The sequence below is a fragment of the Pongo pygmaeus genome, chromosome 4 (assembly GCF_028885625.2).
Source record: "Pongo pygmaeus isolate AG05252 chromosome 4, NHGRI_mPonPyg2-v2.0_pri, whole genome shotgun sequence".
Lineage (NCBI taxonomy): Eukaryota > Metazoa > Chordata > Mammalia > Primates > Hominidae > Pongo > Pongo pygmaeus.
Genome location: NC_072377.2, coordinates 144997817 through 145014564, shown reverse-complemented (window position 1 = coordinate 145014564; position 16748 = coordinate 144997817). Strand labels below are relative to the sequence as shown.

At 35.7% G+C, this 16748-nt stretch overlaps 1 protein-coding gene across 27 annotated transcripts in view; it reads right to left on the bottom strand.

Moving 5' to 3' along the window:
• The window catches only part of ANKHD1 (ankyrin repeat and KH domain containing 1), a 141667-nt gene that overhangs the window by 46092 nt on the left and 78827 nt on the right, over positions 1–16748 (bottom strand). For 18 of the 27 annotated variants that reach the window (XM_054489216.2, XM_054489217.2, XM_063665537.1 and 15 more), the window contains 5 exons: positions 15490–15577; positions 12920–13047; positions 12444–12587; positions 11108–11210; positions 767–1525 (listed from right to left, as the gene is read on the bottom strand). In XM_054489216.2, the coding sequence (XP_054345191.1) occupies positions 767–1525; positions 11108–11210; positions 12444–12587; positions 12920–13047; positions 15490–15577 (1222 nt within the window). The remainder of the gene's footprint in view (positions 1–766; positions 1526–11107; positions 11211–12443; positions 12588–12919; positions 13048–15489; positions 15578–16748) is intronic. The other 9 variants (XM_054489232.2, XM_054489234.2, XM_054489235.2 and 6 more) reach the window with 3 other exon arrangements.

The window sequence follows — 16748 nt, the reverse complement described above, 5'->3', positions numbered from 1 at the left end:
GTAAATGATTAATTGCACTGTTTTCCCACTGCTGCAAGGACAATGAAAGGGAAAGTAAACTTGTGCACCTCATTTCATATCTAGTTGTAATTTTCCACACAACAATAAACAGAAACATATACTTCAAGGTTATCAGGCCTTTTTTTCTGTGTGTGTGGGGCGGAGGGGGGGTGTGGTTGTGTGCTTTCATTAAGAAAGTTAATGCAAAAATCCCAATCTTCAAATCATCAAGTGACAATAATTTTAATGCACCTTATCTTCTAACCACAAATATTATAATATGGAATACTTAGTTTTCTCTGAACATCCCATTTAATTGGAAATATGTAAGTTGATCTAATAAAATTATAAATTAAAAAAGCTGTGTGGTTTAAAATTTCCAAACATGAAAATCAACAGCAGGAAAATTTTAAGTATAATCTTATACGAATACTTCTAAAGCCTACAAAGAAATTCTACTTGAGATCTCCTACCCAAGTCACAGCACATGGTGGTTTTGATACCAACGGTTTAAAATAAAGGATTGTGGCAACTTTATTTCTTTGCCTTTGCAATATGACAAAAAAGAAGAGGGGGAAACACACTTTTGTGTGTTAGTGCTATTGAGCTTAGTTAATTCACTTCCAAAAGACTTCGAGAAATGGGTAATTTTACAAAGATAGTTCTAAAATGGAAAAGTACAAAGTCTATGTTTTTGGAGGGGTATATAAAGAAGTTGAGCACACAGATTAAAGAGAAATTATTACAGATATATTTCTTAACCCACCTGCTATCAGATCATCAAGAGTGTCGGTAAGCGTCTGAGCTGGAGTTGCAACCATTAGTCCATCTGGTTCTTGAACTAACAGCCCCTGATCATGTCCAGTAATAGCAATCTGAGGCTGTCCTACAATCTGCTGATTACCTGATACTTTCTGAAGTTCAAGAGAGTTTGTCCCATTAGAACCTAAGTCACTGGAAAAGTTACACTGTGGAGATGATAAAGGCTGGACTGGGACAAAATCAATCTGTTCTGCCGATGGTGGAGACTGTTGCTCATCATCAACATCATTATCTTTAAATAAGATTGTGTCAACCTGAGGTAACTCTGAAAAGTGATCCTCTGGGAGACTACCATCTCCTTCCCCTTCTGGGAAGACTCCTCTATGAGAGCACTGTTGGTGTAGAGACACTGTGTCTTTCTGACCTTTGGTTTCCAAGTATTCTTTGGTAAATTGCTGCTGTGTTTTCATCTGCAACTGCCTTTCCACTTTCTGCAGTTCTTTCAATATTTTCTTCTTCTTCTGGACTTGCTCTTCTCTGTTCTTTTTAAGTTCTTCTATCTTATCTTTGTTCAGAGGTTCACCTTGAATTAACTCCAGTGACTTAAGCTGTGCTTTTTCAATAGCACTAATTCTTTGTCCCAGTTCATTCAGCTTGCCTTCAGTCTCCTCTACTATGCACTCCAAAGGCTGGTATGGGTGAAAAGATGGCAGTAGGTCCTGATCTGCTACCTGGAGGGAACTGGACTTCTGCTTGGATGTACCTAAGCACATGAAAAATGTTTGAAAGAGTGCCATGCTAAAAAAAAAAGAAAAAACAAAAAAAGAAAACCAGCCTCCCCTCCCACACACACGGACCTCCCTCCCAAAACCCTTATAACTAATGTTATAGAATGAATGTTCAGAGTCACACCAGTGTTAGGCAGGTTAAAGCCCATACTCATCTATTTCACGCAGCACAAACTAGGATGTTGCTAATTCAAAAACTGTGAAGTTTTAAAAATCTACTCTTTAGGATAGGAGGACTTTGGAAATTAAGTCAGGGGCAGGGAAAGGAAAACGAAGAAGTGGGAATCTCAAAATTCTGCTGATTAGATTGGACTTTTTAAAGAACACCAAATCTAAAGCAGTATCAAAATAGCGTTGAAAATACCAGAAATGTTAACTGCCCATTTAGAACAATCATTCTTTTAGCAATATTAACTCTGCAAGCAATGCAGAGTTAATGCAAAAGACCAAAACTTACAGATCAAAGTAGGGGATAGTGTTTTTCAGTCAAAATATTTTTCTTCTTATATTGAAATATAATGTGAAATCAGTTTTTTCAAGACATGTCTTTCTAAAATTCTCCATTAAATATACCTTTAACACATCTGTACTGGAACACTGTTAAACTTACTATGCAAAGGACAACTTACATTTAAATGAACACTTCAAGTAAATTCTGCCTATGAGAGAAACAATAAATGATCCTAGGAGAAAATCAGACTTCCCATTTAGGGTTACTCATGCTGACAGTATATGTTAACAAACAATGGCAATGTACATTATTTTAAGGTTTTAAATTACACTTAAGTTCCTTCCTGCATAACAAATCAGCTGAAAAATAATTATCAATATTAATAATCCTAACATCTGGACATGAAATGAAGGACATAAATTTTTTGATGCACAATACCTACTCTGAGGCAAATCTAAGGCTTAATCTTGTTTAGAAGAAGTAGGACTAGGCCAGGCACAGTAGCTCACACCTGTAATCCTAGCACTTTGGGAGGCAGAGGCAGGCGGATCACGAGGTCAGGAGATCGAGACCATCCTGGCTAACACGGTGAAACCCCGTCTCTACTAAAAATACAAAAAATCAGCCAGGCATGGTGGTGGGTGCCTGTAGTCCCAAGCTACTCAGGAGGCTGAGGCAAGAGAATGGTGTGAACCCGGGAGGCGGAGCTTGCAGTGAGCCAAGATTGCACCACTGCACTCCAGCCTGAGCGACAGAGCGAGACTCCATCTCAAAAAAAAAAAAAAAAAAGTAGGACCATTCAGCAACAAAAAGGAACAAACTACTGATTCATGCTACAACATGAGTAAACCTCAAAAACATTATACTAAGTGAAAGAAGCTAGATACAAAAGACCACACATTGTGTAATTCCACTCATATCAAATCTACAGAGACAAGGCAAATCTATAGAGACAGGGACAGTAGTGGCTGCCTGAGGTTATCACAGTGAAAATGAGGATCAATTGCAAACAGGCATAAGAGATCTTTTTGGGCAGATGGAAATGGTCTAAAACTAGATAGTGATGATGATTACACAACTGTAAATTTACTAAAATTCATTGCATTGTACATTTAAAACAAGGGAACTTTATGGTATATAAATTAAACAATAAAGCTGTTTGAAAAAAGTTGGGTAAAAAAGTTATCTATTATTTTGAATTGCAGTCAACATATATGAATAACATAGGTAATTTGGGAATTTTTAAAATAAAATCATCCGTTGTATTCAAAATGATTCTCAAGTCCAAAGGAAAAAAGGTCATTTAGAGACATAAAATGTTCTGAATTTCAAAGGGGTGACAAAACTACTGAAGAAAAAAAAATTAGAGATTCATCTGCTTTTTTGCTAGAATAGAGATCTCAAAACTGCAGGTAGCTCAAACATATGCAACATATGTCATTACTAAAAAAGTCTAAGTTTTTCCCCTACATACTGTCTTTAATAAGGTTAAGATGACCACAATTTCAATATCACTGCAATCACTTTCAGAGGCTTAGTTATTCCTTAAATTGCAAAGTACACTGTCTATATTCAATTTATATATATATAATTTTAAGAGATGGGGTCTTGCTATGTTGCTCAGCCTGGTCTTGAACTCCTGGCCTAAAGTAATTCTCCAGCCTCAACCTTCCTCAATTTATATTTCTATCTGAGTAAAATGATGGAAAAAGACTTTATTCTTTCAGAGCAAAAGCCATTAGATTTGTGAGCTAATTTTATTATTACTTTCCTAAGACCATATAGGAGTCCCTGTTTTGATTTACAGTATTTGTTTAAAGTGCCTAATGACAATCAACAAGGAAGGTAAATGGTCACAAATAGCAAGGTACAAATCCACAGCAATAACAAGCAAATATTCAGTCATGTAATAAATTCAATGACATCACTCAAGTACATTTAGAAGTTCTACAAAGACTGAATGGTTCACGGTCCTTTAAACATCCATTAGTTTCAAAACACCCTTGTATAGTTACTAAGCAATTTGTATTTAAGATTCAGCAAAACTAGGTAAGAGTTCAACACTAACCAGACTGGTTAGTAATTATGTTATGACCCCACTGGACATTCACAGATTTAAAATCTTTATACATAGTATAATCCAAAATAAGAGTAGAATTTTGAGGACTGTAACAGATAGGAATGGCCCTGTCTATCTTGTTAACAAATAATACCCAAGAAGTGTGGAACACAAGATTACTGAGAGTAACTTATGAATAGACAAACTATAAGGCCAGAACGTATGTAGCATTAAAAATGGAAGATGGCAAAAATGATGCATAAAAAGTGGTTCATCTCAAAATAGCCATGGAGTTAGTGGAATTGCCTAAAGACACATCAAAGCACTAACACAAGCTATAACATCAAGAATAAAACAGATTGGTGAAAAACAGATAATGTCGCCTAATTAGTCCCAGAAACTAAAGCAACATCTACACTTTCTGGGCAGAGATTATGACAAGTATTCTTTTAGCAACAAAATTTTCAACAGGTAGTAAGTAGTATTATAAGATACCAGAAAATAAAAGGGTTCTATCTCCTTCAAACAGCTTACAGTGTCAGATACAAAGAAATCTATTCACTAGTATCAGTGAATGATATCATAAAGTACTATTTAGAAATATAGGTGGCCGGGTGTGGTGGCTCACACCTGTAATCCCAGCACTTTGGGAGGCCAAGACAGGTGAATCACCTGAGGTCGGGAGTTCTAGACCAGCCTGACCAACATGGAGAAACCCTGTCTCTTCTAAAAATGTAAAATTAGCTAGCCCGGTGTGGTGGCGCATGCTTGTAATCCCAGCTACTCAGGAGGCTGAAGCAAGAGAATCGCTTGAACCCAGGAGGCAGAAGTTGTAGTGAGCTGAGATCGTGCCAACGCACTCCAGCCTGGGCAACAAGAGCAAAACTCCGTCTCAAAGAAAGAAATACAGGTAAAGTCGCCATTTCATCTTTTTGGTTTGGTTTCTATCCTATTCCTTTGCCTCTCACTTTCCCTCCATTAACAAAACTAGAAAAATCTGTAGTAGAAGCCATGATCTAGTGACAGCTTAAACATGGCCTTTATTTTTTTATTGGCAGTGAAAGACTGAGGTGAACATATATTTGCCAAATATTTAGTTTTTTATTGGATTGAGCTTAATCCTATCAATCATTTTTGTGTCTAAAATAATTAGTGCATTGTACAATGGAAAAATAATGGCCAATGGGGAAAAACATGATATACAGAAGGATCTAGACTAGATTTCGTATTTCCTTACTTAGTTTTGTCTATAAAACTTAAACCTTGTTCTGTAATTCCCTTGCTTACATCATCACACAGCACCCTACTAGAATGATTTTTAAACAGCATTCCCTACTGGATCTCAAATAGAAAATCAGGTTGAAAAAGTATAACTAAAAATAACACAGTGCATCAAATGTAGTAGAGTGTTTATTATCCACTGGAATTTCTGTTTTGATAAACAGATGTATGATGTGTCCTGGGCTTCAATATAAAATGCTTCTTATTGTGATCATAGTCAAAAATGAAAGCCACTAACCTAGAATTGACTTATTTTTCCTTTATGTCTAAATATTCGTCTCAAAATTTCCCAAACTAACAGGACACATTATACATTTTAACATAGCAATCACTTAAACAAGGGTGTCCAAAGAAACATCTGTGTTACATGTTAGCAGATTAATTCAATCTTCTTCCTATTACTATAAGCAGTTATATGTTAAAAGATATTCTCAAATTTGGGCATGTGTAAATCCATATAAGAATGATTATATAATGGAAAGTGACTAAACAATATTAGCAGTAAAGTTTCCAGAGGAATACTCAATATCATTCACTGTATATACAATTTTTCTATATAATTTTAATGATTTGATATAAAAATGTGAGAACTTTTCATGTCACTTACTCCAAAAAGCAACTCTACCATATAAAAGCAGCATGCCAATTTAATTCTTACTTTACATTTACGCTTCTGTTTTCAATCTCGTTCCCACCATTCTAGAATGCTACTTCTTGATTACTTTTTAAAAACATCTCTTTAATCACAATGTCTTTCTTAAAAATGCTTAAGAATTTTCTTCTGCCTTCAAAATAATCTATATTCTTAGCCTCGCACTCATTAATTTATTCAGTAAGTACTTAAACATCTAATACAAGCAAGGCATAGTAGACCATATAAAGATAAGCAACATAAACCCTGACCTTAAGGAGCTTACAGTCTAAGTGGGGAGATGATGTTCCAAAGAAATTCTTATATAGATCCATAAAGGGACTATACAAATATTTTCATCAAAGCATTGTTAGTGGGGGTGAGAAAATAGAGGCAATCAGGATATTCGTCACTGGGAGAAACGACAGGTAAAACATGGAGGATATACAGGGTGTGAAGCACCATGCTATAGGTAGAAACAATCTAGAGATAGGTGGATAAATCTTAAAAACAGTATTGAGTAAACAAAGGGAAAAAACAAAATGAGATCTGTAGCACAATACTATTTATGTAAATTAAAAATACAAGGTAATCACCAGGTGTGGTGACTCACACCTGTAATCCTAGCACTTTGGGAGGCCAAGGCGGGCAGATCGCTTGAGCTCAGGACTTCAAGACCACCCTGGGCAACATGGCAAAACCCTGTCTCTACCAAAATACAAAAAATTAGCCAAGTGTAGTGGCAGGGCACCTGTAGTCCCAGCTACCTGCAGGGCTGAGGCAGGAGGATTGCTTGAACCTTGGAGGTTGGGGCTGCAGTGAGCTGAGACTGTGCCACTGTACTCCAGCCTGGGTGACAAAGTGAGACCCTGTCTCAAAAAAAAAAAAAAAAAAAAAATATATATATATATATATACACACACACACACATATATATACACACACGTATAAAAAATAAATATTTTATAAGAATTTATAAGAACAAAAGAATACACACATCAAATATTGAAATGATTATCTATGGGGGAAGCAGGGGAATGGAAAGAGAAATAAAGGGGAATAAATGAAACAAGAGAGAAGTTATGGTGATAAAGCACCAGAAATTGAGTATGATTAACTCAACCCTCTACACTTGAGGTCCCAAGGGGAGGGGAGCAAGCAAAAGTGACAAGAACTGGAAGGAAGATCCAACGAAGTACTCTAGAATTTCAGAGAAAAGGAAATTACTCCTCAGGAGGGCTTGAGGTATACACCAGAAATTGAGTATGATTAACTCAACCCTCTACACTTGAGGTCCCAAGGGGAGGGGAGCAAGCAAAAGTGACAAGAACTGGAAGGAAGATCCAATGAAGTACTCTAGAATTTCAGAGAAAAGGAAATTACTCCTCAGGAGGGCTTGAGGTATACACAAAAGACGTGTTTTGTTTATCCTGACATAATTTTAAATGCTTTGCAGCAGATTAACTCTAAGTTACACAACTTGCAAAAGACCAAAATGAATCTTCTCTTAAAACTTCTGTAGAACCAGTTATAACAAGGCAACGGATTTACATTACTTATGTATCCTTTCCCATCTGAATATTTGTAACTGCAGGTAATAAAGTTAAATAATGCTAGAAAACTGAGCATGTCACTCTGAGTTTCATATTTTGTTTATGGACGTGATTCTGAGGCCTCTGTTAGATGCCACCTAGAATCCTGAATCCTTGAAAACCAACAACAGACAAGTGAGATCAAGTTGCCTAAATTGGGAGGATATGAATCAAGATGGACAGAGCCTGTACAACTGGTATACATGGGAGAAAAGAATATCTGAGTAGAACATATATCAAACACCTGGGTAAGATTTATGGGCATTAATACATTTTTAAAAGGATGAGGATATGAATAATAAAAAGATTTACTGAAAACAGACAGGAGTAAAATGTTATAAGAACCTGAAAAGATGATTGCTGGAAGAGGAAAAAAGAGAGTCCTAGAGAATAAGAACCCTTTGTCCATCCCTAATCACATACACGACACAGAATATATGGACTTAGAGGAAACAAAAACAAAAGGGTCAAACAGCAATTTCATCACTCAAGGGAGCTTTTCCAGAGACATAAAAGAGAAGCTTTAAGAAGAAAAAGGAGCTTTAAGTATAAAAAAAAAAGTTAAGTCTTTATTTAAGAGAGGTTTTCCTATCCTGGTAATTCAGTGTGTTCTTTTCCATAATTAAATGATTTTTCCTAATTCATAGCAACATAATATTCTATGATATGCATGATTTATACTAACATGACATTTTAACACAATGCATTATTGCAGTTTGATCCTGCATAAATAACTGTTACATTGCCAATGCCATTTGGTTGATAGCAGTAGCAAGTGCCCAAGTGATCTAAATACAAATGTTAATTAGGGATAACCCTAATAATTTAGTAAAATGAAAGATTCCTTAGAAAGGTAGTCCATGTTTATACTATTTAGTAAGTAATAAAACATCAAAATGCAGAAAATAACTAAATAATCCAAGATATTTCAGTAAGCAAAAATATGTTTACTCACTAGAGTATAAACCTAAAAAATCACTACCTAAACATCTCAGATTATTTACATATTAAACCTAAATTTAAAATGTTTTTATTTCCTCTTGGCATACACTCTATCTAGCTTATTTCTTGATTGTTTTGTGGATCTGTGTTATTTATTTATTTATTTATTTATTTATTTATTTATTTATTTTTTGAGGCTGTTGCCCAAGCTGGAGTGCAGTGGTACAATCATAGCTCACTGCTGCCTGGAGCTCCTGGGTGCAAGTGATCTTTCTGCCTCAGCTTCCTGAGCAGCTGGGACTACAGGCACAGGCAACCATGCCTGGCTAATTTTTAAATTTTTTTTAATAGAGACAAGTTCTCCTATGCTGGGCAGGCTGAACGATCATTCTGCCTCGGCCTCCCAAAGCACTGGGATTACAGGTATGAGCCACGGCACACAGCCAAACTTTTTTTTCTTTTTCTGGTTTTTTTCTTTTGGAGACAAGGTCTCGCTCTGTGGCCCAGACTGGGGTGCAATGGCACACTCATGACTCACTGCAGCCTCGTTCTCCCAGGCTCAAGTGATCCTCCCACTACAGTCTCCCTAGCAGCAGGGACTACAGGCTTGTGCCACCACTCCTGGCTAACTTTTGTATTTTTTTGTTGAGACAGGGTTTCGCCATGTTGCCCAGGCTGGTCTCGAACTCCTGGGCTCAAGCAATCTGCCCACCTGGCCTGCCAAAGTGCGGGGATTATAGGTGTGAGCCCCTGTGCCTGGCCCTAATTTTTTTCTGAGAGTCACTCCATCACCCTGGCTGGAGTGCAGTGGCAAGATCTCGGCTCATTGCAACCTCTGCCTCCCGGGTTCAAGTGATTCTCATGCCTCAGCTTCCCTAGTAGCTGGAATTACAGGTGTGCACTACCACACCCAGCTAATTTTTGTATTTTTAGTAGAGATGCGGTTTCACCATGTTGGCCAGGCTGGTCTCAAACTCCTGTACTCAAGTGATTGACTTGCTTAAGCCTCCCAAAGTGTTGGGATTACAAGCGTGAGCCACCACACGTGGCCTGTATTTTTTTAATGATTTTTTTTTTTTTTGAGACAGAGTTTTGCTCTTGTTGCCCAGGCTGGAATGCAATGGCCTGAACTCAGCTCATTGCAACCTCCAACTCCTGGCTTCAAGCGATTCTCCTGCCTCAGCCTCCCGACTAGCTAGGATTACAGGCACCCACCAACACGCCTGGCTAATTTTTTGTATTTTTCATAGAGATGGGGTTTCATCATGTTGGCCAGGCTGGTCTTGAACTCCTGACCTCAGGTGATCCACCGGCCTCAGTCTTTCAAAGTTCTGGGATTACAGGCGTGAGTCACCATGCCCGGCCAATGATTCTTATTTAGTACTGAATTTCCAAAGCCAAAGTTACTACAGTCCTCTATAAGGTTTAGCCAAATAACCCCCCCCCCACAAAAAAACAAAAACAGGCATTTAGCTTTAAATATTTTACTAAAGGTTAAATATCAGCTGATTATGATATTTACGGATGCATGTTTAATTTGCTTTTTAATTGTTAAGATTAAAAACAGCAGGAAAATTTTGAATAGCTAGGTGTTCCATGAAAAACTGCTAGAATTAGCTTAAATCAGAGAGACTACGGATATTTCAACTCTGAAATTAATAGTTTAGCCCTGGTGAAGGCCCCCAATACTTTAAATTACTAAAATTGGCATAATTTGAAAGAAGTTTCTGTTTGCTGCTATAACAGTCAACCCAAACCAACTTTTCTTAAATCAGTGTTACAGATATTAATATACACTTACACACCTCATTGTGATTTCAATATCTAGGACTTGATTATCATACACTAAATGAACTATGTTCTTAAGTTGGTTTTTACATAGTTTTAAACATCCTACATATTAACTATTTTCTTTATTTCAGAAAACTCAGATATTACAACTATACATAATTATGAAGTGAAGGTACATTTATACATGAAGGTACTTTTCATTTACAAATATAAAGACACCAGAAACATATCAGAGCTCATAAACTTGAGTTTTTTAAGTAGTATACTCTCCTTAATAGTCATTTGGATATTACTTGTACACATTTTATTTTGATAGTTATTTGTCCAGGTTCACACAGTGACAGATGATAATCTACTATATTCAGCATTGCATAAATGCAACTGAATGTAATTCTTAAACTTCTCACTCATTAACTGAATCAATGTTACAAAGACTTAACTAGATAGCAAATATGCATTTTTATTCTTCATATACTATTGGTTAGCTAAAGAATTATCAAATGAAAAATGAATGATAAACTATGGTTACTTAAATATAATCAAGAACTCGGCTTGTTTCTTAAGTATTTTCATCTGTGCCAGATGAAAGCTACATCTATCAGTATGTTAACAGGAAAATAATAAAAAGTCATTTTTCCTAACACTTATGTCTTTTTGGTTTTAGATAGAAAGACTATTTGCATTTGTCAGAATTATCTACCTCAATTAGCCATGGGTACACAGTAACTCTGTATCATTAAAGTACATTTCTGGATTTATCAATTAGGTGAAAAAAATACCCATTTTAAGAAAAATAATTCAATAACTAACCTTTTTGCACTCCTAAAAGGGCAGGAGAGTTCTCCTGTGAAGTTCTGTCAGGTTCCTGGGGAGGTACAACCATGGCAAGTGTATGCATTGGCACACGTGGAACCTAAAAAGTCAACTCAGAAAAAAATCATCTCAGACCAAAGAATAAGACAAAGGCCCATAAATGAAACAGATATCCTGTTTTAGGTTATCTTCATATACCACCAAATGCGCTTTTGTTTCCTGAAGCTTTTTTTAAAAAAAGCTTTCACCAAGCAATAATTTTTGAGACTAATGATTAGACAGTCGGGGAATCTACAAATAGTCAATGATTTTAAGCTAAATGGAAATAACACTACTTTTGCTGAATAGAACGCCTTGCTGGTTCCAATTGTAGCTAGGGGTACAAGTCACATATTCACTATCCACTAGCCAATTTACCCTTGTTCAAATTCTACATAGATCAAAAGAAAACAAAAATGTAATATATTTCTTGAATTGGGGTATGCTAGCAGTTTTCAGGATGACTTTGTAGAAAAGAATTTAGATTTCACCAACTTAATATACTAGTAAAATCTCTGTATTTTCTCCATAATTTAAGGTAGGTTTAAAAGTTACTTTAATGAACTTTTAGCGCTTATGTTACCTATACTTTCATGGTTGACAAAAGTCACTATCTCTAGGATAATTAATACTACCTTGGGAGGTATTAAGAAAATGCTTTCTCGGCCGGGCATGTGGCTCATGCCTGTAATTCCAGTACTTTGGGAGGCCGAGGCAGGTAGATCGCCTGAACTCAGGAGTTTGAGACCACCCTGGGCAACATGGTGAAACCCCGTCTCCACTAAAATACAAAAAATTAGCCGGGCATGGTGGCGCACACCTATAGTCCCAGCTACTTGGGAGACTAAGGCAAGAGAATTGCTTGAGCCTGGGAGGCGGAGGTTGCGGTGAGCTGAGATTGTGCCACTGCACTCCAGCCTGGGCAACAGAGCAAGACTCCATCTCAAAAAAAAAACAAAAGAAAAAAGAAAAAGCTTTCTCTTGATTCTCTTTTTAAAAAACAAATGAAAAACCCTGAAAAACCTAGTTGTAATAAGATAACAACTTAGAATACTTACATTTATATTTGATATTAAGTGGTTTTTAAAAACCACTATTCTCAATAAATAAGGCAATAACAAATTTCAGTGTACCTTTAAAGAAAATAAATCCTGAAGCATTTAGAATCATGATTTTCTCAATATGTAACAGAAAATAAAAACAAGTCCATTTTGCTTAAAACTGATTTTAAACAAAAACTTCTAATCACGTTGAAGAATATTTATATTAACAAACAAGCTCCATTTTATTTTACCTGAGACTGATCTTGAGAAGGTGGAGGGAGCTGAGACACATCTGTGGTGGGAACTGACAGAACATTATTTGGATAATCCAACAGATAAGAAACTACATTAGTATGGCCACCCTTTGCAGCTTCAATGAGCATTGTTGAACCATCCTGAAAAAGAATTGCCATGATATTTAATTCTTTATAGTTTCTTAGCAGCTCATATAAAATCAAAACTCATTTAAACAGTATTAAATACTAAGCACTAAGATAGATCAAACATATTTTTATAACTATACACATATTATACATATATATATACACACACACACACATACGTGTCTGTGTGTGTGTTTTAATAGAGATGGGGTCTCCTTATGTTGCCTAGATTAGTCTCAAACTCCTGGGCTCAAGTGATCCACCCGCCTCAGCCTTCCAAAGTGCTGGGATTATAGACATGAGCCACCGCACACAGCCTGTTTACTTATTTTTAAGTAGACTACCTTGAGTCGATGAGTAGGGTCAGCCCCATGAGCCAAGAGAAGCTCAACAACTGCCAGGTGGCCTCCTGCACATGCCAGCGACACTACTGTATGATCATTATTGGCCGTAGCCCTGTTAACATTGGCACCTTTGAAGAAAAATAAATCGCAATCTTAGCAAAGGTTGAAATCAAGCCAGTTCACAGTCAATATCATTTAAAAATTTTTTGTGAAGTATAATGTAGATACAAAAAAGTATACAAATCCTAAGTGTATAGTTTGAACTTTTTTCACAAAATGAACACACACCTGTGTAACCAGCACCCAGAGGAAGAAACAGAACATTATCCACATACCAAAAGCCCCATCTTGTGCTCCCTTTCAGTCACTACCCAGCCTCCCAATGGTAACCACTACCCTGACTTCCAAACTGGTTTTAGTTTTTGAACTTTATATGAACGGAATCATACAATGTACTCTTTTGCGTCTGGCTTCTTTCACTCAATATTATATTTGTGAGATTCATCCACAATGTTGCATGAAGCTGTAGTTCGTTCATTCAATATCACTTTTAAAATGGAAAATCTAGAAGACTAAGATTAATAAATATATACAGGTTAATGTAAGCATCAAATAACACCACTGTACATAACTCAAAATGTTTCAAAGACAATTTTTATCTACTAGAAAGTGGCAATATAGCCAGGTCTCAAAGTAGAGAAAACAGATTTTTTTAAGCAATGTTTAAGAGATATATAATTCTTCATATTGTGTATTTTAAGAGTCGGGGGACCTAGATATGGAAAGAAGACAGAATATTATCCAGATATGTTATCTGAAAGGCAAGTTGTTCAATAGCTGTGTATAACATGACCTGAAAAGTGTCTAAATGCAAAGTCTTTTCTTAGTTTCTTTTTTGATAAATTATTTTTGACTCCTGGAAAAAATAACTTTAGTTCAGCTACCTTTAACAATTCCAAAAGATCTCAACTAGAAAGCTAAGACTATAGAAATATTCATTCTTCCTTAATTCTACCTATCTTATTTAAGAGAAAAATAAGTCGGTGGGTTAAACTACTATTATTAGTTTGTCTAATTTTCAGAAAATATCCAGCTGAATCTAATCCTAACTTTCATAAAAGTACCTTTTGGGAAAGGTAAAACACAGCAATAAACATCCTGAGATTAGCAACATGAAATTATTTTAGATGACAGGATTATTTAACATAGAAAGGATATAATCAATGTGTTCCTATTTCTGACAAGCCTGATTATATTCTTAGCAGGTTGTTGTTGGGTATGATTAGGTATTCTCTTTAGTAAAGAAGCATAAGAGAACTCCAGAGGTTATCCATCTATTTATTTCTGTGTGGTTGAGGTAAACAGCTTTTACAGACTATATTATGTAAAGATATGCCTTACTTGACAGCAAAAATGCAATATGAAGAAAATAAACCTAGTTTTATCCAATTCAGAAGAAAATAAGTACATTTAAAATGATAAAATCTGGCCAGGTGCGGTGGCTCATGCCTATAATCCCAGCACTTTGGGAGCGAGGCAGGCGGATCACCTGAGGTCACGAGTTTGAGACCAGCCTGGCAAACCATGGTAAAACCCTGTCTCTACTAAAAATACAAAATTAGCCGGGCATGGTGGTGCATGCCTGTAATCCCAGCTAGTCGGGAGGCTGAGGCAAGAGAATCACTTGAACCCGGGAGGCGGAGGTTGCAGTGAGCCAAGTTGGCGCCATTGCACTCCAGCCTAGGTAAAAAGAGTGAAACTCCTTCTCAAAAAAAAAATAACAATATGATAAAATCTTACCCTGCATTTTTAATGTCACTAAATGTCAGAAATCTATTAAAATATAAATATAGTTTTTATCTTAATAACATAACACCACCTGAGTGAATCTTCCTTGTATTTTTATCATCCTATCCTAGGATGTTTCATTATATGCCATAGTATTTCTGACACTATACAAAGAGTTAGGCTGAACCAAATGAAACTGCTGACATTACCATTTTTAATTCATAACATGATAATTATATATGGTTAAACCTAACAATGGTTCCACAGCATTTTATTTTTCTGCAGTAAACAGTCTTAAGCTAATTCTTCATCCAACAGTTGAAATTTTTTGCCTAAATAAATATAATTCTAATAATAGAATTTCTAAAGAAATATAAAAATTATAAATAAGACCCTTACAAACTCAGTTAATTCAACTGTACCACAAACAAGTACCACAGTAGCAGACTTACTCTCTGTCCTCCACCCACACCTCCAGCAGAACAGACTCATCATTAGCTGTTGAATATCCACCTAATCATAGTGGGACATTTTACTTTTGGCTTTTCTAAGTTGGGAGCAACCACATGTTGCTTGGTTGATGAAAACTTAAAATTCAAAACTAATAAAGAAAATTTCCGGTAAACAACTCAGAAACTCTATGCTTACTAAATAAAATATAATAACAAAAGGCAAGAATACTTTACTGTAGGTAAAGTAGCCATAACATAAATTGCAACAGTTTAGGATTTTTTTTCCATAAACTGTAGCCTCCTGGAAATGATCACTTGACCTTTCTTTACCTTTGCTAATAAGAAACTGCACAGTGCACAAATGACCAGCTCTTGCAGCTTTCATCAAAGGTGTTCTTCCACCTTCAGATTCATGTTCCTGTTAAAGAAATGGAAAAAATAATCCATCAATGCCAACAGTCTAACCATCTATTTTAAAAACAGTACTGATGAAATGAGAAATAACAAGGATTTAATATACTTACTCATTGTAGACACTTTATACCACCTACCTCAATTCCCCCAATATACAGGATTTTCAGTCCAAACTAGATAATGTAACTTTCTAAGGGCAAGTTCAGTTTTGCATACCAAGTAATAGCCATTAAAGATAATATTAATGTTTTGTTTGGTTCCCAAAGAGAAATCACTGCATTTTTCTAATTCTAAGTTTTAAAAAATGTTTCCCAACTATTATCTGGATTGTGAAAAAGGAACCTCAGTCCTGTGAAATTATTAGAAGAATCTTGATCTTATAGCGGAAGCCAATAAAAGCACTATCAAAGGATGCAAATGATTCCCTGAAGAAAAACACTATGGTATTTTAGGAGTAACGGAAAAATGAAGAAGAAAAATATACCAATGGGTAGTATTTTTTTTTAAGTAGAAATTAAATAATTGAATAGTCAAAGGCAAAAGATACAACTCCTAATAGCAGAAAGATTGTTCTTTCTAGGAAGTTTGCCAGCAAGAGGAATGAATGATAAAACAGTTTTTAACCATGCATGCCTCACATCAAATGCCACTAAAAGGAGCTTGCTTATATGGTGAGTAATACTGTCTGTTGGGAGAATTATGAACTCATTAAATTCATCTAAGTATTAAAATGTAGCTTATATACTGCTTCTTTGAAAAGTTCTCTTACCTATCCCCTCTTTCATTATGTATGCAAACACGAATTTCTGTTGTTCTGGTTCTCTTTTATTACTAAGAAAAAACTGATAAAGACTGGTGGTTAAGTTAAGGCTTTATTTCAGCTATATTCTTCTAATTAACTCTGAAAATCCTATAATTACCACATGATCAATTTAAAATATGTGCTCTCCCAATAGAATACAATTTAGTCTATTTACATTTTAATTATCCTGATCTACAACTCAGGCAAAACAACAATAAGAAATGAATAGACTGTCAACTCAATGGAAACCTCACAGAAAAGTGATAGGAATTCCTCCCTAAAATAGGTTTAAAAAAAAATCTTGACAGTGTAGTATCACTAAACCTACTTAAAAAACTACTTTATGCTTTGATTTTTTAATTGTTATACATGT